This window comes from Apostichopus japonicus, chromosome 7 (genome assembly GCF_037975245.1).
Source record: "Apostichopus japonicus isolate 1M-3 chromosome 7, ASM3797524v1, whole genome shotgun sequence".
Classification (NCBI taxonomy): domain Eukaryota; kingdom Metazoa; phylum Echinodermata; class Holothuroidea; order Aspidochirotida; family Stichopodidae; genus Apostichopus; species Apostichopus japonicus.
The window spans coordinates 24,339,096-24,364,194 of NC_092567.1; the positions used below are offsets into that span (position 1 = coordinate 24,339,096).

General features: G+C 37.3%; 2 protein-coding genes across 2 annotated transcripts; one reads left to right on the forward strand and one right to left on the reverse strand.

The window, feature by feature from the left end:
• Positions 1-1,090: 1,090 nt before the first annotated feature.
• On the forward strand, positions 1,091-11,092 carry LOC139969833 (patatin-like phospholipase domain-containing protein 4). Its single transcript, XM_071975134.1, has 5 exons — positions 1,091-1,236; positions 1,508-1,733; positions 4,349-4,669; positions 5,240-5,305; positions 8,919-11,092. The coding sequence occupies exons 2-5, from the start codon at positions 1,545-1,547 to the stop codon at positions 9,264-9,266; spliced, it is 924 nt and encodes a 307-aa protein (XP_071831235.1). The 5' UTR covers positions 1,091-1,236; positions 1,508-1,544; the 3' UTR covers positions 9,267-11,092.
• Positions 11,093-11,512: 420 nt separating this feature from the next.
• LOC139969832 (glycerol-3-phosphate phosphatase-like) lies at positions 11,513-24,241 on the reverse strand. Its single transcript, XM_071975133.1, has 7 exons — positions 23,615-24,241; positions 15,474-15,541; positions 14,838-14,930; positions 14,223-14,423; positions 13,748-13,895; positions 13,117-13,216; positions 11,513-12,917 (listed from the first exon to the last, which is right to left on the reverse strand). The coding sequence occupies exons 1-7, from the start codon at positions 23,796-23,798 to the stop codon at positions 12,533-12,535; spliced, it is 1,179 nt and encodes a 392-aa protein (XP_071831234.1). The 5' UTR covers positions 23,799-24,241; the 3' UTR covers positions 11,513-12,532.
• Positions 24,242-25,099: the final 858 nt, after the last annotated feature.

The window sequence follows — 25,099 nt, forward strand, 5'->3', positions numbered from 1 at the left end:
ACTGAGCAAGAATAGCACTGACAATTTATCCATAGTTGGTAATTCAGTGCATCTAATAGTAAAAAACACAGTCAAAGCAACATCATCGCTCTCAAAATGTATTCAGCTGACCATAATGACAAACTGAACTGCTTCAGCGTCGAAGTTTCGCATATCCAAATTGTGTTGGTGATTTCCTTGTTTAGTGCGTCCTCGTGCCAAGAAATTGACAAGTTAAGATGGACGAGGGGCCCTGCCTCACCCCAACACCGCCCACTTCACCCTAAAAAATAGTAATTTTACTCGATAAGCTTGACCATCATTGACGTTTATCCCCGCCCACCCCCCCCCCCCCCACACACACACCCTCCCTTTATTCCCTAGTCCTGCCTAGCATTCAAACCAGTATATAGCGTCTCAACATTCGAAGATGTATCCTGACGTGTCATATGGTCCCTGTCAGTACACCTAAAGGCCTTTTCGATGTTGGACCAGTAACTTATCAACAAACAGTACATACATTAGCATCAGCAATTAACCTATTCACGTTATGAAGATATGGACATACCATACCGAATATGATTAATTTAAGTTGACCTTTTCGCGTTCCATACATAATTATGACCAGTTGACAACAACATGAGAGCCTACCGTAAACTATACCACATACACTGAGTAAGTTACAAAACAACACGTATATTACCGAAACATGTCATTTATAGTTCATGTTAATCAATGAAAAGATATAACAAGATAAACAGGGTATTTTCTAAAATAGAAAGAAAGTATTTACATTTCCTTTTGGAAGAGGTTAACAAAAATTTAAATAGAGAGGACTTCATGCAACGGAGATATGAATCGTCTAACATATATACGTATATGCGCCCACATTGTGGCCTATACTATATATTGATTTTATGTTATCGATTGATTGTTCAAAGTCAACAAGCTTGACACCAACCTTCAACTCAATGAATCAAGTCGAACAAAGATTTTACAAATAAATATTGAGTAGAAAAGTAAATAAGATTCTATATTGTGTTTTCAAATCCTGCTTATTTATCAGACGATTGATTTTTTAATGTTGTTGATTCCTTTCTCGTCCGTTCGGTGTATGTATGATCAAGGAACTGTTTCATTTCAGCGAAAGTACCGGTATATTTCTGCAGGTATATATCTACTCTGTGCTAATTTCTTGGACTATTACCACATGTATAGTCTGTTTATGAGAAAGCAACATTCCGGTTCCTTAAGATCGTAAGTTGAAATTTATTTTGTCTACTTTCTTCTTCTATTAAGTAAATGCCATTTCTATCTATTAATTAAATTTATGTTTCATTTGATATTCAAAGTGTGCGAACTCTTTTAATTGACTGCATATCTGCGCTACACTGCAAAACTGACCTTTATGAACACAGATTACAAAGACAAATAAAATTTACAAAAAGCAACTGGAAATAGGCCTATTTGGCTAGAATCGGATTCGAACAAGTGAGTTAATATAAGTCAATTATTTTGTTTCTTTTAGATAGTTCAGAGAAAGAGAGAAAAAGAAAACTGGGAAGATGGCTACCGACCTTTCATTCAACATGTATTTTTCCGGTCAAAGCTTCATGGGAGTCTATGATCTTGGCACAGCCCAAAGCATGATTGATCACTCCAAACAAACATTACAAAAGGTCAAAGGTTATGCGGGAAACTCGGCCGGTGCTATTGCAGCTTGTATGGTTCTTACATCCCCCGGTACGCTAATGGTAAGACTTAAGAAAATTCATATGGTCTTGATTTATCATTTCACCTTCAAATTTTGACCGTAGGCACCGAATCAATTATTGTAACACATTGTTGATTGGTCACTGAAACGTTCCCATCATGTCCATGTAGATCAGGGTTTTCCTAACTTTACCCCCCCCCCCATGAGCCCCCTGTGGATGTCAGAGTTGTCCACGAACCCCCAACTTTTCGAGACACGATCTGAGTCATTATCAGGTGCGTATCCAGGGGGGGCGTTGGGGGCGCGCCCCCCGGGTAAGGAAAAGAGGAGAGAAAAAAAGAGAAAAAAAAGGGAAAAGGAGGGGGAAAAAAAGAAAAGGAGGAGAGGAAGGAAGGGAAAAGAAAAAGAAAAAAAAGAGGGAAAAAGGAGAAAGGAGGGAGTAGAAGATAGCCAAGACACCGGGAAGAGAAAGAGGAACAGTCATAGTTAAAGCGTTGATCCCTATTATATACACAGGTAGCCAGTGACAGATCAAGGATTATGGAAGGGGTGTGCGCCTCACCCTACCCCTTACATCGACAACTCTATTTTTGACGTTTCCATTTTTCCTCTCTCACTAATGTATCTATATAAATACTATATATGGTCTATCATAACGCGTGTGTGTGTATGGACGCCTTAAACAATTGTAGAATTGTGCTATATGGAACCAACTGTGGCTGGTCTTGAACTCGACCGAGTCGTCGGGGAACATTTCGGGAAGGGGGCGACCGCCCCCCCCCCCCCCCCGAGCAAATTTTCTTTATGACATCGCTAGTAATTTCAAAATAGACAATGCTTAGATGCAACTTACAAGGCCTGGGAAGTGTCATTTCCAGCGATCTGGGAGGCATTTTCGGCCAAAATTTTTCTTGTACGCTTCGCGTCAACTCATGGTGGCGCTTCGCTTAGATAGTTTGCCTATAGGCAATTACTCGCTACACGCCTGTTCGAATTTGTAAAGTAAAGAGCAGATATAACATCATATCAGTGAGCATTGAAATGCATTTTCCACGATGAACAGCCTCAAAAACTGTCTATGTGTGTAGTCAAAGGCGCGTTCAACATATCGATGCCAATATCATATAAGCAAACATCGTTCATTATATTGCATGGCATCGTGTACCGCACGGTCCGTCAAAGTTGCACAGTATACCGCCAAATGCTAATGTAAACAACCAAATGTCTTATGTAGATGGAGAAAAGCATACAGATCCATTTATGTCAAAACTCTCTTTTACAGTAGTAATGTCGGCCAAGCTTACAACTTTATTTTAATTACCACGGAGATCATTTTTAAGCTATTCATTGCTATTTATTTTTCTTTCAGTAGGTGTCCGAAAAAAATTGAAAAAAAAAATTGGGTTGCGGGGGGGGGGGGGCTGCAGCCCCCGTCTCCTACGGGACCTACGCCTATGTGTGTAGTGTTCGGTTTCGATATATACCTGATATCGGAAATATCTCCTATTTTTCTGTTCCTTCAACCAAGTTTTACAATAGCCATTATAAGAGGTTGCAATATTTCTACACCAATAAATTAACTCTGTCTGAATTTTCCAAAATTTCCTCACCAACATTATTCATCATACTTTCCTCTACTCGTGCAATTTTGACCTGTCTGTTAGGGGTTCAAGGAGGTTTTTCTATATTGGTTATCCATAGATTGAATTTTTTCCAACATTATGGGTATGTTTTCAAGTGATTTTATTCACGAGAAATGTGAATTTTCAAATTCTCAACAAATAATGGGCTTAAAACCTTCAAAAGTGGGGCTTTCGGATATTGTGGGCCGTGACGTAGAATCACCTACAAAAGCAATGATCCATAGGACATGCAATCAGGTCCAACATGATGTGTGACTGGTGACAATCTTCAAAAAGGTTATGGATGGAAAAAAAACTTTTGGGAAATACTTGGTTCTCAGGCAAAAGTGTACATCTGGTTGCTCATTTTCAAGCCCGAGAAGTGCCATTTCCGGTGATCTGGGGGGTATCAAAACCAAAAATTTTCTTGTACGCTCCGCGCCAACCGATGGTGGCGCTCCGCTTAGTAATTCGCGCCCCCCGGGTTAGAAAATCCTGGATACGCGCCTGATTATTATACCATAATACGCATAACAGCCAGTGTCTGTTTCATAATTCAGTTATTTATCACATGCTCGGTACGGTATTACTATGGCAACATATGCGTATGGAACGCGAAAAGAGTTAGTCGATAGGTACAACTTTTGTACATTACTAAATTATATGATATATCAGATTTTAGTTGAACAAAAAATATTCTAGTTTCGACTTTCAGAAACGTCCCACGAACCCCATGGTATAGGCTCACGCACCCCCTGGGGGTTCATGCACCCCAGTTAGGTGAACACCTGATGTAGATTGTATTTCTCTTGATGCCGTCTTTAGTTTTTGAGAATGAACATTGAAACATTTTAGCCTCATCACTATTTAAAATACTTCCCAGCGCAAATAAAGCTATACTTTCATGACTGTTAATAACACTGTTTTCGTCTGACACGCTTATCCCAAATTCCGAGTAGTATCCCATTTGTTTTTCTTTTTTTTCGTTTTCAAATTGCTTATTTTATTTGATTATTTGCTTATTTATTAACAGAGTTACCTGGAAGACATTTTGCGTCTGTCTGATAAAATAAATAACTTACCAGATGGAGCTTTGAATCAAAACTGTGATATCATTAATGACGTCAAGTTGATCCTCCAATCACATTTAAGGCACGATGCGCACTTGACATGTGCTGGGCGTCTCTATGTACCAATCGCAGAACTCGCGGTAATGGAAGAAGACACCTCCCCTTTCGCAGTGAGTCGACCTACTGAGGACAAAGCTGGGATATATCTTGTTGGAGGTAATAGATGTAGACTTGCTGGTACAGTCGTTGTATCAAACTTCGACTCGAAGGAAGACCTTATTGAGGTAAATGTTATGCTGTTAGTTAGGCTTGGGAATTTCCTTTAAAACGAATTTGGTTTAAACAAATCACACACATGTATCAGTATACAGAAAAATCCGAAAACTTAAAAACTGTGGAATTCTTCTCCCCCCCCCCCACCGAGGGGGCACAGTCTCACATTGACTACGGTCAAGTTATGAAGCTACAGTTTTTTGGTGATGGATAGTATACCTATTAGTTTATGACAATTAACGTAAAATACAGTTTGTGCGGGTTATAAATCCAAGACGAATTTGACATGATCCAGATTAAACCATTTCACGTCGAAAATGAGAATTTTCTCAGGGAGGACCATCCCCCCCCCCCTCCTTCATGGGAGACGGCTTCAACAACCCCACGACCACACTCTCTCTGTTCAAAATCCTGGATCAGCCCGTGATACTTTTGGGGTTTTGTGAAATTGATGACCAAGTATGTGCTTGGTCATCAAATACTGTTTGATCTTTTCCCAATAAGTTCAAGCTAGCGCCCAATTTTGGTCGTGTTGTTATTTTTATTACCTTGTCATGCATTCGTCCTTTTTTCACTTATAGGTTCTGCTAGCCGCGATATACCAGCCCTTTAATCAAAGTTGGACAATACCAAACTACAAGGGAAAGGTAAAAACCGTTTTCATTAGTATAGTGAATAGTGAAATGGTCAAAATTTTCACATTTGTTCTATAGCCTTGTTAAAAAAGGGTCAGAGCCGTAAATACGGCCCTGCGTTGTGAAACAGCGCCAACGATTAGGGCGGTTCGTGCGTTTCGTTCGGTCATCCAGTTAACTTTGGAATGTTTTGAGATCGGTCAGGATGTCTTTCGATAACTAAGATTATCATCAACACATTAATAAGGGGTTAATCAACGGTCTAGCGTGCGTTACTCACAGGATTAATGCACGATCGGGGGATAATGCAAGCGATGCACGAGGGCGGAGCGTAGCGGTCCCCCGAGTGCACCCAGCGATAGCATTAACACACGGAGTGCATTAATCATGTAAGTAACCGTTGATTAACCCCGTTCATTCATACACTACCATTTGTGTGGGGGAAAATCATAAAACAAAACATTTTTGGTTACATATAACCAAAGATTTATTAAAGTGATGCCCCGTAAGTCGAATTAACGATTAACAACCAGCATAACAATGTACATGTGCAATTATAAAGTAATACTGAACGATAGTGAATAATTATAAAGGAAACGTCTTTGAAAGGCTGTCATTCATAAAAGATGAACCATAATAACATTTTAACTAATGTTTGGCAATATTGCGGCCATAAAACTATTTTTGAAAGGTCTCAATAACAAGGAACTACAAACAATTACTAGTTGGCTTCATCATATCAATACCCTACAGCTTCTGGTTCCCATAGCAACCATTCTAGGGACAAACATGTACGTATGGTATACAGTCATACGATAACATAGTAGGCATTGTATTGAACACGAACGGTACGTACCGTACCTACGTACGCACACTCACTTGAACGTACACACTACACAGTGCTTGGCACTGCGGTCGTTTAACTTTAAATTTATAACACTATGAGCAACATAACGGCCTTGCGAACATTTAATTACGGACAGAAACTGGAAATATTTAAACTCAAAGCATCCACAACTGTTTGGTGTTTTAATACGGATATACCTATGAATTTTGGAAGTAAACATTCACAGGACTTTGGAAAGAACATTTGGAAAACAGTTTGGACATGTTAGACGTTTCAGCCCTAACAGCAGCAGTAACGTTAATGTCATTGTTGGAGGCAACAGCTGTGCAGCCTACACTTTGGCCTAGACTCGAGTGCGGGTCCATGTTTTCGCGTCCTTTACCTCTGATGGCATCTTGCAAGACTTTTGAACAAGATCGTTTCTGTGAATTAGATGCATCTTGGCAGTAACATTTTATACTGCTCTCGTTTCTGTGTCCACTCATGGCCATAATGACCCGTGTCTCGATGCCAGCATTACTGAGTGTTGTAAATTATGGCGCGAGAAAGCGGAATATATTACGTACAAATATATATATGCTGTACTTGAGAAATATATACATGGTTAACTTCAAAAATACATTTTAGACATATTTGTATATATGTTTATAATAATATATTATCTAACAATAAGTATTCTGTAAAGATATATATACTTACACAAAAATTATATGTTTCTATGCCAAAGATATATATATTCTCTAAGAGAAAAAATAAATATATATTCTGTAAGAGAAAAATATATATATATTATCTAAGAGAAAAAATATATATATTCTCTAAGACAAAAAATATATATATTCTCTAAGAGAAAAAATATATATATTCTAAGAGAAAAATATATATATTCTCTAAGAGAAAAAATATATATATTCTCTAAGAGAAAAATATATATATTCTCTAAGAGTAAAAATATATATATTCTCTAAGAGAAAAAATATATATATTCTCTAAGAGCAAAAATATATATATTCTCTAAGAGAAAAAAATATATATTCTCTAAGAGAAAAATATATATATTCTCAAAAAAAAAATATACAATTGAGTGAAATGCGCCCTGCACCACTGACGTAACAGTTTACCTGCCTTACAGATTTCAATAGGCACTTGCGGTAGATCGCAGGAAATTTGAGCTGTGCAAATGACTTTCCCACGTTCGTTTCCTTTGCAAGGTTTGGCAAACTGCTTACGTAACACACCGGCTAACGTTCCAAACTAATAACCTTGAAATGTGAAGAAGTGAGCAGTTACTGTTAAGCCGGCTAGTTACGGTACAGAAGGCTTCGCTGTCGAACGTACCGTCGTACAATCAGGGAGTTGTTATGGAATAATCCCTGGTACTATCATGTGCAATGTGATATCGCAAACCCACTAACTATGAACTGCATTAAGATTCTGAGCAAACATGTGCGTTTTATGAATGGCCAGTGTAATGAACAGGCTGGTCACTGCTGAAGTTACTGAACATCTTGGTCAGCACTTACAGAGCTCCGTACTTTGTACAGCATATATATTTTTTTCGCACAGAATATATTTTTCGTACAGAATATATTTTTCGCACAGAATAGGTCTTGAATTATAGAGAATATATATATTTTCTGTACACACAATAAAAATATATTTTTGCACAGAATATAATTTTTCCTGTAGAATATGTATTTTTTCTATCTCAGAATTTATATATTTTGTTAGAGAAATATATTTTTCTGTCAGAGAATATATATGTTTTGGTACTTTGTACAGCATATATATATTTTTCGACCAGAATATATTTTTTCGCACAGAATAGAATTTTGTTGTTAGAGAATATATATATTTTTTCGTACACACAATAAAAATATATTTTTGCACAGAATATAATTTTTCCTGTAAAATATATTTTTTTTCTGTCTCAGAATTTATATATTTTGTTAGAGAAAAATATTTTTCTGTCAGAGAATATATATGTTTTTTAACAAGATGTATATTTAACAAGATTTAACAATATATATATATATATATATATATATATATTTTTCTCTTAGAGAATATATATTTATATTATAAATGCTTTTGTGTCAGAGAATATATTTTTGCAGAATATATATAAATATGTCTAAAATGTATTTTTGATGTAAACCATGTATGTATTTTGCAAGTAAAGCATATATATTGTTGTACATAATATATTCCGCTTTCTCGCGCCATATGTAATAGTTGTTGCAAAGTTCAAATCAAACGTTATATTAGCCATTTTGTGTTTTTGATGTATTTCGATAGCTCATCAAAGCAGACGACAAAACATGGTAACATGGTAACAATTGTATTCATCCGCCGGTAATTTTACCGTGCGTTACTCACATGATTAACCACGGTCAGCTGACCTGAATGAACCAATAGGATTTAGGAATCTTTACTAAGTATGAATGAACAAAGGTTTAACACTGCTGTTGGTTTTATTTTGCACTCCCAGATATTATTTATATTTAATTTATGTATAATTATATAAAGTTTTATTTAATTTATATTTAATCTATTAATTTAGGTATATACACACACACACACACACACATATATATATATATATATATATATATATACATGTATATGTATATATATATGTATGTATATATATATATATATAAATATATATATATATATATATATATAAATATATATATATATTTATATATATATATATATATATATATTTATATATATATATATTATACATATTTCAATTCAATATTGTCGTTTCAGCTGTGGATGGATGTTTCACCTTTCTGCGTAAATCCAGACGGACTTCAGAATATTCCATTTAGTCACAGGGGAAGATTAATTACTATTGCACCGAATAAGCATGCCAACCAAGTTCGTCCATTGGATTGTTTTTCTCCTGGATCAATGAATGAGTCCACGGGGACACGCCCATCGCTAACAAATCCTTTACAAATGTCTAAATATGGTAATACCTTCTACCCTCCAAAAAGGGAGACATTACTAAATACATTTCGCCTGGCCGCGGAAGATGGAAAACAATTTTTGAAGAAGTGGAATATGTTTGAACGGGCATTAGATAGCTATGAAGCACAAAATCCATACCATTAAAGTGTGTAGATGAGTTCCTTTCTTCATTCTGAATTGCATCACATTTATATAATATTTATATCCTCTGATATCGGTCACTATTTCAACACCGTCAGGTTTGAAAACTTGATTAAATTATCGCAGAGCATGGTCAGTAGGGACATGGATAATTGCTCCAGGGAAGAGAAAAATTACATCATTAATTTTTTTCTTCTTCTGATTTGATATTTCACTTTGATTAATAATTTTCTAATCTGTATAAATTATTAGATTTTTTTTTCTGCCCTTTGAACATATTTTTTTTTTATTCTGTAAATGATAACTCCTATTTTGTAGTTGTCAAGAATTTAACACAAATTAAAGGTAAGCAATTTAAGAAAGTATTTAACAAATAAAAACTATACCTCTTTTTTTAATAAAAAAATCTCACAACGATTTTATTGAAAAGTGCGAGATAACTAACAAAAAGAGATAGAAGACATATTTTCCTTGCTTCACTATGCACATGTTGTATTTTTATGCAATTTTTTAATATACTATAACAGCAATAAACATCTGTTATAAGTAACATTGGATATTCAAATAAGCTGTCTATCAGATGTTATCCTTTTATAACAATGGAAATACAAATATCGTTTTCTTAGTTTAGTACACCCAGCTTTGGGTGTGTCTATTTTCCGAGAAGAGTTTGTTACCAGTGTGCCACTCGTCGTTAGTAACAGTAGAATGTTTATCAGATGTTCAAAACGGCCAAATGTAGGGCCTTGCACGTGCCAGGTTATATTCTTAATCCGACCTTCATTAGAGTGTACAATTATGGAATAACGGCCAAATCCACTCTGGAGCAGTCGTGGCACTACATTTATTGATCACTTTATCCCGACACCCCGCCCCCCTACCCCTATAAACACAAAATCGAGAGAATTAAGGTAATGCCTAAACAGGTCTACATTGGGACTAATACTGCTGACCTTTAAATTCTTGTTGAAGTTCAGTGTCATTAGCAGACAAAGGTTCATGTTAAATATCACTTTAATACGGAAGCTTAAAAGTGCCATCAACATAAGCTTCCGTACTTTAAAGTTCAATACACCTTATGAGAAGTTAAACATAGAAATTCGCAAGTTATACTTACACAAAATTCTACCAAGAATTTTAAAGTTGGCGGCATTTATAGTTGAATCAGGATAAGGCATCTTGGTTGTAAAAGGTTATCGCGAATTATAATATCGCGCAATAGATTCAATAAAACCCATCCTGTATATTGGCTGTTTAGTAGTGCTAACTGTATTCGTTCATTACTGGGAGTCAGCTGATTGAAAGAACCTTTGAGTACCATAATCAGCACCCGGATGCACCCCTACTGTACCCATCAACCTGGTCTCCTTCCTACCGCTAATGTGTGTTGTCCTGAATGTTAACAAAATATAGGGCTGGGATCTCTATACAGACCAGAAGACAGATTTGAATAATACACGTCGCCCAGAATTGTCAGTAGTGCGAGTACAAACCGCATGTGTAGAAGTACAACTAGAGTTCATCTAGATATATTATGTGTACAAAGTGGAGTACAGGCTCTGTATAAGGGCGAATAGAGTACTTAATCTTTATTAAAACCAAACTGGATTTTTGCCCCAAATACGAATTGAGTACAGATTCTTAAAGATGAGTACGAGTGCAGATAACTTGATACTCGCAATTAATCCGCGGCGCGTCCCATAGGATAATCGGCTGGTTTTCATAAACAAAAGTGTCGACGAGTGATCGATTTTAGAGTAATTACAGCAACATTGGCACTAGTACCCTAGTTATCCTTCCCCTGTTCACTTCCCCCCCCCCCCTCCATCCATCCGACCCACCTTCTCTCCTCATCCACCCCTTTCCTGCTAACGCATTGGAATATATAATTATAGTTTCTAAAATATATAGCACCCGATTGTTTAACATAGTACTATCTATACTACCTTCATAACGTAACCACAGCAACAACAAAAACCCCAATATAAAGCCTATTTATGTATTTTTAAAAAAAACGTAAAATAATCCCGGAAACACGCACCATGTTTGGTTAGGCTTTCAAGTCGAATCAGAAGAAAGAAGGACTCCTTATAGTTTCTATATGAAATCTATTGCGAATGACAAAGCTCTTTAAGTTAAAGATTATTAATACTGTGTGGTGAAAGCCTTAAAAACAATGAATATACAATGACAATACATTTTATATGTATATATAGATAACACGATTAAAACAAACACTTGTTATGGTATAGATACACACGTTTACATTCGAAAATGGATTTTATTTCCATCTTTCACATACAAATTCTGTCGAAACCAAAATTTCAGAAGGAACAAATTTCCTATTCTAAGCATTAACAAGATGACTTATATGATTAATAGAAGAAACTTAATGCTGCCCTAAGTATCAATTAAACTGCATAGCTTTCGACTAAAAAGACAAAAAAAGAAAATGACAAATCGTCCTTAAAATAATTTTCAGCTGCAAATTCTTATTAGTCAAACTTGACTCAATACGCACTAAACACTTGATGCTAAGACGTAATTACACTACGTCACCAGTAGTGGTACACATTTCTCTACAAATATTCTAATTTTTTATAGGCTAATTTCTTCATTATGGTTATGGTTCAGTCCTACTACTGCTTTAGGTGAAACCAATACCCTACCGGTTCACGATGGAACGTGTTTATGATTACTTTTCCTCACTCAAAGTATACATTTATATTTTTATGGCATGCACCTTCAAGTACCTCTATAAGAGGTAATTTTATCGTATAGTTTGAAAAGTTGAAAGAAGGAATCTACATAAGTGTAAACAAAAGTGACCTGTAAATTGCAAAAACCTATTCTACTTACACGCTCACAGTGAGTACATAGTACCATTATATAGGGAAAGAGTATCTGTGACGTATACAATATACAACATAGCATATACCACGGCCGATATACCTCGTTAACATTCATGTTAAATGAGCTGATCCAATGCCGTTAATTGTTTAGGTTATCCTCCCCTCGTATACTCAAAATGGAGCCATACCTCTTGCTTTAAGGTTATCCCATGCATCACGTGACTTTCCTAACGTTGCGTTGAAAAGGGGGAATGAGAATACAAGAGAGTAACTTTCGTTTTACCCGAGCTTCATAAACGTGTAGTTAGCTAACTACGTAACGTGGGTGGACCGACCTCATACATATTCATGTCCTGGGCCAGGCTAACTTCATACATATTCATAACCTGTGCAAGGCTAAACACCTCCCGTAGACAGCTATACCGTTGTAATAACTTCCTTTCTGTGGCAAATCCCGTTAGCAGAGCTGGTACCTGGTTGCGACACCCAAGGATCCACACGGTCTTCGATGGTCTCGTCCGAAGCTGAGTCGCTGCAAACGTCACCATCTGGATCGGGTTCGTACAAGCCGAGACTCCACAGACACTTGGCTATCGTTCCAAGTGACTGGATGTAGTAGTTTGGGATCCACTTTTCGGCATTTGGGTGATGTTTGACTTCATCTATGCGATTAGTGACGTCAGCGTATGACGATATACCAGAGAGTACTAGTGAGCGCCGAATGCCGCAGTTGTAGCCGAAGAGTATGTCAGTGTTCAACGAGTCACCAATCATGATGGTCCTCTCTGGATTCACGTGAAACCTGCAGAGGTGAATACAAAAATAACATGCTCAGTGACACCTCAAAACTACCGTAGGGTTTGAGTAGGGTTGTCACTTTGAGTGTTACTCTTACCAAGCGGTCTAAATATTCATCTTTAACCGAAAACTAGTCATTTATATTCTTCACAAACCATTATTTGTACCTCCATTATCCATAACTGGTTTATGTCTTTTCTTACCTCTTTGAGATGAAATCCCAAGCAAACTTATTTGGTTTTCCAAGGACGGTCGGAGTTCTTTTAGTGGCCTTTATCACTGATTCGATAAGACAGCCACAATCTGAGTATAGAGTGAGAAAAAACATATCACGTCATCGATCACGTGGCATGTCATGTTTAGCCGTTTACTCAAAATCTTATCAGGTTTGTTGTTGGTTTTGTTTTAACACTCTAAATAAGTGAGATATTTTCAATTCATCATACTTGTTTCAGAACAGACAAGTTTCCCATAACTTTGCCAACAAATATATCAAACATCATTCCTACGTCACACTATCGTTACCAAAGTGCGAATTATAATACAATCAGACTTAAACAACTATTCGAAGGATTATGGACAATTGACGAAAAAGGTTGTGTAACTGAAACTATTAATTCGACGTATACGCACAACTTCGGCATTTTGAAAGGACGGGTCAGTGGGGGTGGGGGTGCAGTCCCGGGCCTGGGGAAATGAACGAAGAAAGAACATGTTTTCTCCTTTTATAATATAAAAAAATGAAAACTATAAAAAGATTATCAAGTGACATAATTGTATGAGGGGCCCGATCTGACCCTCCCCGCACCCCTGTTTAGAAATCTTTGCACTCACCTGGAACAATCCATCCATCGTTGGATGGAAGACGAGGATCTTCGTTCGTTACCAAGAAATGTGTAGACTCTTTAGACAAGATGTTTGCTGCCCTCAATAACTTCCTATAGTTGAAATTGATGTCGAATGCGACAACCACTGCACCGATCTGCGCATGATCAAAAATAAAGAGCACGGTTATCAAAAGTACCGTAACTTGTTCGGGTAAGATAAGAGCCATTTGCCGGGGTTAAGGATTTCTCCGGATGAGAGAACCTGGCAGATGAGTTTTGGTAAATATCTCAATATAACTGAAAATAGCGGAAGTAAGAAATCATCAATTGAAAATGTAAATTATATCCCGCGAGAGGAAGCGTACAAAATCGTTCCAACATACAGTGCGCATTTGTTTTCGAGCAATATTATATTTGCATATAATATTTAGTGCCAGAAATATTTTTAAAAAGAAAGTAAAATAACTGTGTAACAGACTCACTTTGGGATCAATCTTAAGGGTTTCTGTAAGGCTCTGGATGTCGAACACGTGATCTTCTGAGTCTAGGGGAGCGACTTTGACTCCAAACGATTCAATCTCATCGTGTAAACCTTGGCTTCCTAAAACGAAGACAGTTTCGTCTGTCTGGAGATGTGACTGGAGGTACAACCCGGCCAAGGTAGCTGAACTGTAGATCTCCTCCTAATTAGCATAACAACACAATATGAAACGAATGGCATGAATATTCACAATGTATGAAATTTTGAGGGAAAGGCGTCGATTTGAATAATACGTAACAATAATTTATCCAAAAAAATGGCCTGCATGATCAGATTGTTTGTACAATTTTATATTTCTATAGAATGCCTGCTCTGGAACTAATACAGAATATTTCCTTGCTATCAGAATCCCTAGTTTTAAATGATATTTAAAAAAATAAATTTTTATTGATAGGGTGGGCATCAAATAAGAGTTAATGTTGAAACTGTTTGCAAAGTGCACCGTGGACTATAAAAATAAAATGAAGTTAACACTAGATTATAGCAACAAAAACTAAACAAAAATGTAAGCATATAATGATCGGTGGTGTTATTAATCAATGCTATACAGCTTTACCTCTCTGACGTCATAACCAAGGTGTGTGAATTTTTCCATGAGCTCTTTTCTGGATAAGATGCTATAATTCGTCAAAAATACGGGTTGTTTTCCCTGGTGAGAGAGACAAACATAAGAATTAATTATATTGTTCCACTGACTATTATTCTCGTTTTTCATAATTCTATGGAGCACCCTCCGGTTAAAGTCATCTAGAAAACAGAACCTGCCCCGCCCCCCCCCCCTCCTATTTCAGCATCAAAATCTCACAATAGGCTACCTTGATTGAGCAATGAACAAGTAAGGCCGGTAGGGTACTCGCGCCTCGAGGGTTCAACGTTCACGATTGTCAATGAAACCTTTCGCGGGCCTTCTGAGAGCCCATGTCTTCTTGAGGCCATATATAGAGCAACCTGAATGCCAGTATAATTTGACTATGGATATACGTATACAGTACCATTTAAATTGAAATTCTTTCTCTGCAGTATTGTATTCCTAATTTGTTTGCTAGGTCCCTCGGTCCCTACCCCCTACACCCTCCACTAATCTTAACACCCTCACCCTTCTCTTATCGGGACCAAACTTTAGAATGAAAACTTGTTAAATGTGACAATTCGAATCGTCCACATTTATAATTGGAGTATAAGGAAGGCTTACCATAGCTCTGAGCATGCGCACGGTCTCTGGTGATCCAGGTATAGCATCTTCGCCTCTCCACAGAACGCCTGAGAAGACAAAAATAAAAGGAAAATAATAAAAATGTTACTAACCTAAGAATATCCCCAAATCACAATGGTAAACGTTAATTAGGAGTTGCTTTCCAAATTATAGTGTATCCCGATTAATTCACGATCAGATCCCGCAATCGTGGTCACCCGTTCGTGAAGGATCCTGCCCCCCCCCCCCACAACAATTGTAAAGATTGTATAGTTTGATCACACGACTCGGTTACTTGCCCTATTGTCACTTACACATAAAAACAGACCGACGCAAGTCTACATGTGTGTGCACTGTGGGTCAACAAATGAGCTGATTGTTGTTGGTAAACAAAACAGTTATTATGACCTTGATCTGTGCACCATCCGTTCTCAACTTGTGTGTGGTCGCCTCTGGGGTCAGTTTTATTATATCCGTGAGGGAATACACGATCCTCTCCTCTCCCGACACCTCACCCTCACAACCCCCTCACGACCCCCCCCCCCCATTCCCGCTTCTGAAATAGAATAGGGTCTATTAATTACAATCTTATTTTATGTAATACTTTGTAAACTTTGGTAAATATGCAGACGGAATGCAAACTAGTCCGTTAAAGATATTTGGACTCGAGATACCATATCTTTCAGCCATCGAACAATCGAGTTTAGAATCACAATTACGATCGACTGAAAACAAAGATATGCAGTCAGGTGAGCACACGATCAGATGTTTTAATCTATCCTTAGTATCTCTTATTAGACAAGGTATTACCTAGCAACCATGGCAGTTAATTGTTTTACTAGGAAAACAACTTAAGTTGAGGAGTTGTTTAATCGTATCAAACTGCCGTATTACACAGTTTGCATTATTAGGTGGTCCATGAAAGTATTACACTGCCCATGGGTTAGACTTCCATTGTAAAGTCTCAAACAACATTACATCATATGACTGAGCATTTCGAATTAAGAAGGGCGTTATGAATCAAGTTTTTGTGATGTATGTTTCAGCTTGATAAATAATCCATCATTGTGCATGTATCCCCGCACTAAAAAACAGTGAATCTGTCGGATCGACGACGATTATCCCCTCTGATGACCCCAAATGACATTTGACCTCCACTCAAAACAGTAAGAGTTTCTTTTAACTAATTATGGGGAAGCCACATGCCACGATTGAGAACTGCAAAGGTTACCTATCTTGAGATATTGTGTTTACAAGCTAGGGCGTCACACACACACACACGCGCGCGCCAACTTGACCTGCATAGGTTACTTGCCTGCCTATGGCACGTGGCCAAATGCAAAATAAAATAAAATAAAACGTTACATTAAATGAATCGGCCTTAACATTTTTTATATTGTATTAAAACGGTTATCAACTCAGTCATTGAAAGCAGAAGAATGGCTGTAACAACGTAAGTCTTTTAGTTAGATTGTGTTCGTGTGTGTGTGGGGGGGGGGGGGGTAAATATCAATGACGTGCACAACATTTCAAAGGTGGGAGAATGACTCGGGTAGGGGAATGAACCTTTATGGAAGGACCAGCGCCTGGTACAGGATTCTGAAAAGTAGAGGGTGTGGCTATTGGGCCTATTGAAGGCGATTCCCATGTATCCCCCTCCCCCGCCCCAAAAAGAAAAATAGAAAAAAGTCCAGTTTAAGCTTCAAATGGTGCGTTCTGAGGCATAGCCTAACCAGGCAAACAATTAGGTCTTAAGAAGGTCGAAAAGCAAGTATGTGTTGAAAAGGAAAGGGTGTTACTGATGTCACCTAGTGACACCTATACAACCATGGACCCACGCCTACGGGCATTCTGGGACCGAAAGAAGGTGGTGTTATTCTTTCCGGACTGAATGTAGAAAGAAAACCCAACTGAAAGTTTTTCCCCGACTGATGACGGAGTTGGGTCCATGCCACCCCTAACCCTTGCACCCGTCCTTGTGCACGCCGCTGGTGAATGTTATACGTCACCAGGGAAAAGCCAAATAAAGTGTTAGTTAACACATGGCAACCATGCATTAAATGATGGATGTGTATTGATCAAATACTGTCAATCATATTTAAATACCAATGACGGTGTGTATACGTAACCTTAGGACGTTTTGTTTACATAGAGGCTAATCACTTTAAGATAAGGTTAAGGTCTAAGTACATATTCATGTCATTAGAACAATAGCAATTTAGATAGTCGTTAACATTTGACCCCCTGCTATATTTATAACCACGCATACAAGTTATGTCATTTAGTTATGTAAGGTTAAAACAATAGACTTTGGGTAGTTCTATTAATTTCATAACCTGATCAAAGAGTACTGGTAATGAATTTGAATTCAAAATGGTTGATGGTACGGAAAACTGTATGTGCCATGAACAGCCAATATGTCGGAAATATCCATGTCAAGTGAGGAGTATATTATTTACCTAGTGAAGATTTCTACAAGGACTTAAAGACCATCTTAATTGGAAGACATGCGTGTTCTGGAAATATATGGAGTTTGCTTGTGTGGTAATAAAGTACAAAACCGAGGCCATCGTGGGATATGCGTCTGGTTTATTCGGTCATTGGTATAACAGTGATAAAGATAATCTATGAGATATGATATATATATATATATATATGTATATATATATATATATATATATATATATATTATATTGTACCATTAGGTTTGCTATATCAGTCGTTTGGTTTGAGTTACCACAATGCTGAACCCTAAAGAGGTGTTAAAGATAATTTCTTGATGTGACTCTCTTAATGTCTTTGAGAATTTTCAACACGAAGAAAACTATTATGGTAGGTGACTTGTGATTGGATGACTACTCAAATAGAATGACATCTTCGATTGACTAATAGTAACCTTCAAGGTCTCCCTCATTAATCCTATTTTTGTATTTCTAAAGTGATAGATACGACGATGTTTGATTCTGATAAGACCTAGACATGTAAACAAAAACAAAAATTATCTCGTAATTTATTTGAAATGAAACATTGCTCAATACATTAATATCCATAATGTGAATATTGCCTAACGATAAGTTTATCACTCTCGATAAGCGCGTCTGGAATGATACAAACTGCAACCTTGTCATTGACAAGGTTATATATAGCTTATCACACCAGACATTGACCTTCCTGTACAACTTCCGGGGTCAGCATAATTATGTCAAATGTGTGTATGTGTATATGTTATATAGTTGGTTCCGAAATATTCAGTAAATAAATGAAATCGTTGGATTTCTTGTACTATTCATACAATAATCTCTCTTTCTTTGTCGATATTTCACCACATATTGCACAATATTAAACCACGTTAAAATAACTTCATAACGGTATGGAATCAGTTTCCATATACTCCGACCTAATTGCACCAACAACTCCCTCCCTTAGTACAGAAACCGTCCAACCAACTTTTTCCCGAAACAGCTACACCGTCATAGGGTAAAGAAGTCCGTCTAGCCTCCAAATTTGTATAGAACCAGAACCAACCGTTGAAGCCAGCCGCCACTCACCACCATCACCACCACTCATCGCCTCCCCCAACCCTAATAACATGCTACCTTCCTGTCACCGTCCAGCCACGTGTCTCTCCGACCCGGCCCACAAAGTTCAAATTTAAAAAATAACTCTAATTTCCGATCTCTCATTTTAGGAGTCTTATATTTACCGGTCAGAGGCCTTCGCCCCTGACTTGCTGAAGCGCCATTCGGCGGAAACAGCTATTTACAAGACAATCTAATTGCACCAACAACTCCCTCCCTAACAAGCTACACGAATTCCGATGACTCAACGATGCATGCATATCACCTTTAACCTCACGTGAACATTCCATTGTGTTTTCATAATGTTACTCACTTCCGGTGAAGGAAACACTCACAAATATACAGGTAGATGAGAATTAACATGAAATAACGGATCCTGGATATCGATTTCACAACCGAACATGCCATACATGCATGCGCGTATGGTTGCAGGAAATAATATCACGTGATTTGATGGGTAGAGAAACTTGCAAAACCCGTCCTTCTCGAGCGACAGAATTCGATATAACTATATGCTATATTTAAAAAGATTTCACTCAGAGAAGAATATTTTTTTTCGGGGGAAATCCATTCGTTTTTAACATTAGCCTAATTGCAAACATGGTATATTAAATATTTCATTCTGTGAGTACGACGAGTTTACATTAAGTTGTTAACTTTTTTCCTCAATGAATATAGCAGAGCTAGTATTAATAACAATGTAATGAGCGGTAGAAACACAAAATTAAGCCTGTATTTCATATAAGGCTTCATAAAAAAAAATACCACTTAAACGCACCGTGTGTTTGTCTGCAGGATCAATATGACTCCTTTTTGAATATAATTTTAATTCATTTTCATAAAACATTTCTCCTAATTCTATTCGATATTACAATTCCATGACAAACTATGGGGTATGCAGTTAAATTGATATTAGACAGTAAAGACAAAGATGATGTATACATAAGCAAGAATGCCTGACAACAGAAAGCTTCGCGGATATTCTCTTGTTACATTTAGTAGACCTATATGTTTCAAAATATGTTTCCAAACAAACATAAACCGCACGGCACCCCTCTTCATACGTAGAACAGCCATAAGAATTTCTGCTCAAGTTTTGCCCTACAGCGATATTTATGGAAAAATAAATTGTATCTATTTGTATTGAAGTTTTCTTATGCAGTTCCTCTTTCATTTTTCAAATTAACATTTTCTGGTCTGCACGAATATCTGTCATGCAGAGATCACGTGATCTGCGTATTCCAGGGCGACATAAGAATGACAGAGTATACTGGCGAAAGATGGGAGTAGGCGGGGTTGGGGTCGTGGGGTGGGGTGGGGTCTATGCCTATATGGATTCGGGCACTACATTATAATGCGTACGTCTGCTTGCAATACGTATATAGCATACTACGCGAATTGTCTTTCGAGGGACCTAACTTCAGAAGTCTTGGTCACGTGATTGAGTTTACGTATGTTGATATGTGCTATTCCTCGTATGCCATGGATAAGACTCACGACAGACTCTGTACCTTTAAGAGTAGACATCTGGTTACTTTCTCAAACCTGGGGGCTGAAACACATAGTGCACTGCATTCAGGATACATACAGATTATATACAGAATTTACAGAATGATTCGTATTACCATGGAGCTATAAACATCTGTTTATAGCTCCATGGTATTACACACAAACTTGTTCCGCCTGAATGCATACCGTTTAAACTTCGGGTATTGACATCCGTGGGGAGACACTAAAACCTCACAGGTGGCGTTGATTGTTGACTTGATCTATTTACCTTTGCAAGACAATTTAGTGTATAGGCTCTGATCGTTCTCCTGTATTTGATGGGCGTATAGGTTCTTATATAGGTTACAAACATCACTCCCCGAGTATGCATTCAATGTTAACAAATCCATGCAATCAATATTTCCTAATATGGTAAGTAGATATCATGGCATACTACCCTCACAGCTTATGGTGCCTTGTTTATCTTGTTTATTACAGTGGCTGGTATAATAAGTTATTGACCATCCCGTCAGCTATTCCTATTTTATACTGGTCATTCTTTACAGTTTGACTTGGTCAACAAACTATCATCGTACTTTGGCGTATAAGATCTATACAGGCCTATAGTTAAGTCACCCCAGAAGACTATTGTAATGGTAATCAATGGCAAGGATTAATTTATTGGTTTAATCCGTGTTAGCTTGTTCAATTTATGTCCTTAAAGTTGGTCAATTTTTCAACGTTAATCATTGACACAAACTTGATATAAAATTGAATAAAACTGGACGAAAAAAACTATGAGCAAGTCGTTAGCAAACTGCGACTCTACTGCAAAATGTATGTTTACGGTAAATATGTAATAAAACCAGAGTGTCAGACGTTAGTTATAAAGAAGATTAGCCTAGGATCAAATCGTCGCGCCCTCTAACTGTTATATATTCATATAAAATTGTGCATTGTTTTGTTATCTTTACGTTTTACATTTTTACTAAATTACCTGTTAAAATATTAATAGGCCTATAGCTGCGAAATTTCGTCAATATCTATTCTCTAAGTGACTGAAATTCAATGGCTAAGTTTGGTACCCAGACTCTGAAGATGGTGGGTGACTGTTTGTTAGACCCCCCCCCCCTCCCCGAATAACTGTGCGACACATTACGGATTAATTTAAAACACGGAACAACCCTGAGATACTAGTTTCTCATACTTAAAACTATACGTAAACCAATATTTGTTTCGATTTATCATTAATTGATTTCTTCTTTTTTACTTTTTATGTTTCCTTGTTTCTTTGTTTCTCCTCGCCCTCCCCCTCCTCCTTTCTTTCTTTTGTGATGTGAAACCAACATGTCCTTCCAAGACCACCGTATATATATATACTTGCATATCTTTCCAATTTTAATCTGTGGGTAAACTCCCTACAGTTTGATATCGATAAAATTAGAATACGTTATACGCACTCCTCATGCTCTGAACACGACTGGAACACGACGGCGTGATAAAGGTCTGAAAACCGCAATGAATCATTCAAAGACTTTGACAGATAGAACAATGCAAAGATAAAAAAGAAAGAAAAAAAGCAGGTAACGACAAGCAAACAGAAAAAAAAAGAAGATAGCTTATTACTTGATCGTCGGTGCTTCTAGTTTTACGATTTACGTCTTTAACGGTGACACAAACCCAGCCTTTATTTTTGGCTTATTATGGCAGAGATCTTTGTGAAGAATGCCTCCCAACACCCCCCCCCCCCATATCCCTGATATAGTTTGGTAATATCCTGTTCCGTGTGGGAGATATCCTATTTTCAACGCCGTGTCTTGGAGCTGTTTTTTTTGTAAATCATGTGATGTTACGCGTCACTAGGATCGGAAATATTTCTTTTTTTCTCTTACATATTTCCAACCAAGAATGTTAACAGTGTTGACCATAATGCGATATCATAATTAAGTCATGTTAGGAGCTTCAATGTTTTAGATTCTCCATTGTAGAAAATATAAATGATAAATTGGGGTGGGATGCGGGGGGGGGGGGGGGTGAGGAACATGAGGAATAAGTATGTGGATAAAGGAATTAAGCCCACAAAATGATTTAATGAAAGCTAGCCGCAGAAAGAACAAAACATAAAATAATAATAATGTTCATCACCTCTTGATTGATTTAAGGGATAGGAACTTAATTTAGCCCCCCCCCCCTCCTCCTCACCAAACCGGCAGAATAAATACTTTTGGAACTTAAACACGATGAAAGCTGTCTTAAAGTTCTTCTCTTTTTTCTTGCTCTTTTCTTGTATTTCCTTTATCCTGTAATCTCCGAAACCGATCAATTGAACTACACAAAAGTCTGAACCACTTCCAAAATGATCTAGTTTACTTGTCCCTTCAAAACCACCCCCCCCCCTACGCCCTCGCCCAAATTCTTATACCATAAGGCCGAAACGAAATGTAAAAGCAAAGTTCTTGTTTTTCAAAGTGTCGCTTTTTTGATAAAGTAATTAATTTACAGCATCCTGTATACACCTTATATTGACTCCAATGGAAATATCACTAACTTAGCACACTACGTATTTTTTTTTTATACCAGGTCATAAATATATAGTAGTTTGATCAGGGAGTTTTTTATGGTCCATAACATCCTGGTTTGATATGGGAAAGAGTGACTTAGGGATATGCTGTATTAGCCTCAAATATGCTAGATATTCAAATATGGTCACCTTTGGTCAAAATTACAACCCTGGAGGAAATTTTCTCACTGGGACATTAAGTCATATTGTGTGTTCCTTAAAAATGTCTGAGAACGATTTGGCGAGTAAAGATCTCAAGGATAGTTATACTTTTGAAAACTTCTAGCAATTATAAAATGCTATAATTTGGTGCCTATACTGACAACCCTTAAATACTGAGGGAGATAGGAATAATTCCAGATATACTAAAAGGAATAAAAAAAAAAATATGGAATACATTTTAAATTAATCGGTACTTGTGTAGAAATGAAAATTCATATAGAAATAGAAAGAACAAAGGAAGAAGAAGAATACGAAAAAGACAAAGAAAGAAACTAGAAACAAAAGGAACGTACCATCACAATCGAGCAGAACGGTGTCCACGGAGTCTAAGACTTCCTTCACGTTGTTTTCCGTAATTTGAGTAAATTCTGGATGACGCATCTTCAAAATTCTTGCTGACAAAGTTCTCTTCCTTTCAAACAATTTCCACCAAATGATATTTGCAAATTTAGAAGTATATGTTTTCAATGAAAACATTAAGTTTTTTTGTGATATAAGATTTTTGGTTGTCTTTTTCTTGTATTTATTTATTAATATTTGTTTTTAAGATAACCTTTGAGAAATTAAATACCCTGTTGTATACTACCATCCTCTTACAAACTAGAGGCTTTGAAAATAATATCCCTCCTTGGGATTTTTTTTTACTAAGAAAAAGTATTGAGAGGTCCTCTTGATAGAACGGCAGAATGCGAGATGATTCTCATTTCGATCCTCATGGACAAAGCATTGTCCTCATCTGTTACGTCATTACGGGGGTCAAATACAAAGGTTACAGTATTGCACGGGTCGCATCACTGATCATTGTGTACCATCCAGACTCTTATCGAGCGCGAGGAACTTTGTCCGTTAAGTATATATATGTACGTGCCTAACTGTATGTTAGTCTATCACGCCATCGTTTGACTGTATCTATGCGCAGAGGCAATGCCTACCTTTGTTTGTGTTAATTATCAATACACGCTAATGCTTTAGCATACAATGGCATCCCTACGATTCGATAAGCACGCTATATGTCATGTCATGCAAGGGAAGCGTGGACGCGCCGTGATATATTTGTTGTTATATTATATGTCGTTCACCTATTTCAGAGTTTCTCTGTCATTGCCAAATCTTTCTATTTATTGCTGTTTATGTAGAAACCGCGTGTCAATGTCATATAATATGTGGCATGACTTTTGTTTTCATGTTTGTTCCGTATTGGCCAAATAGGTGTGCAGTATGAACCGAAAGAAAAATCTAAACAGGGTCATACCTATACATTCTTGAGTAAAGTAGGTCAAAATAACCTTTTGTACCGCCCCCCTCCCCCGCCCTCACCGTTTCAGTCATTAGACGTGTCCACATAGTATTTCGTTACATTAAATTGCTATAAATGTTATGCAGCACCATCTGAAAAGGAAGAAGACGTGTGGAAAAACTAGAATATAACTTAATTATCTGAAGTCGCTTTAAGCAGACTGGGAGGGGTGGGGGAGGGGAGGGGGTGGAGGGGGTGGAGAAGAGGGTCACTGTATTTCCATGGAAGTTAGTGACCATAATTCAACCCTCTTGTGAGTTATGTATCCGGCAGCATACACACCACCTGACTAAATGAAATGCATTGTATTTTGCTTCTGTTACCAATTTTTGGTAGATATAACTTCAATAAGCCTCTCCATAACGACATTTATAGGTATTGGCTATATGAGGGTGGGCTACACTAATGGGTGCCATGTGGTGAGGATGGGATGGGGGGGGGGTTGGAAGTGTGTGTTTGTGGAGCGGTGGAGTGGGTCGGA

Bases quoted from the DNA above. Each gene is read 5' to 3' on its own strand.
- LOC139969833 (XM_071975134.1), top strand. From the start codon at position 1,545: ATGGCTACCGACCTTTCATTCAACATGTATTTTTCCGGTCAAAGCTTC. The intron at 4,670-5,239 runs GTAAATGTTATG...TTTCACTTATAG, and splicing joins CGAAGGAAGACCTTATTGAG to GTTCTGCTAGCCGCGATATA. The intron at 5,306-8,918 runs GTAAAAACCGTT...TTGTCGTTTCAG, and splicing joins TACCAAACTACAAGGGAAAG to CTGTGGATGGATGTTTCACC.
- LOC139969832 (XM_071975133.1), bottom strand. From the start codon at position 23,798: ATGTTTTCATTGAAAACATATACTTCTAAATTTGCAAATATCATTTGG. The intron at 14,424-14,837 runs GTAAAGCTGTAT...TATGCTAATTAG, and splicing joins TTGGTTATGACGTCAGAGAG to GAGGAGATCTACAGTTCAGC. The intron at 13,896-14,222 runs GTGAGTCTGTTA...GATCATGCGCAG, and splicing joins CCCTTAAGATTGATCCCAAA to ATCGGTGCAGTGGTTGTCGC.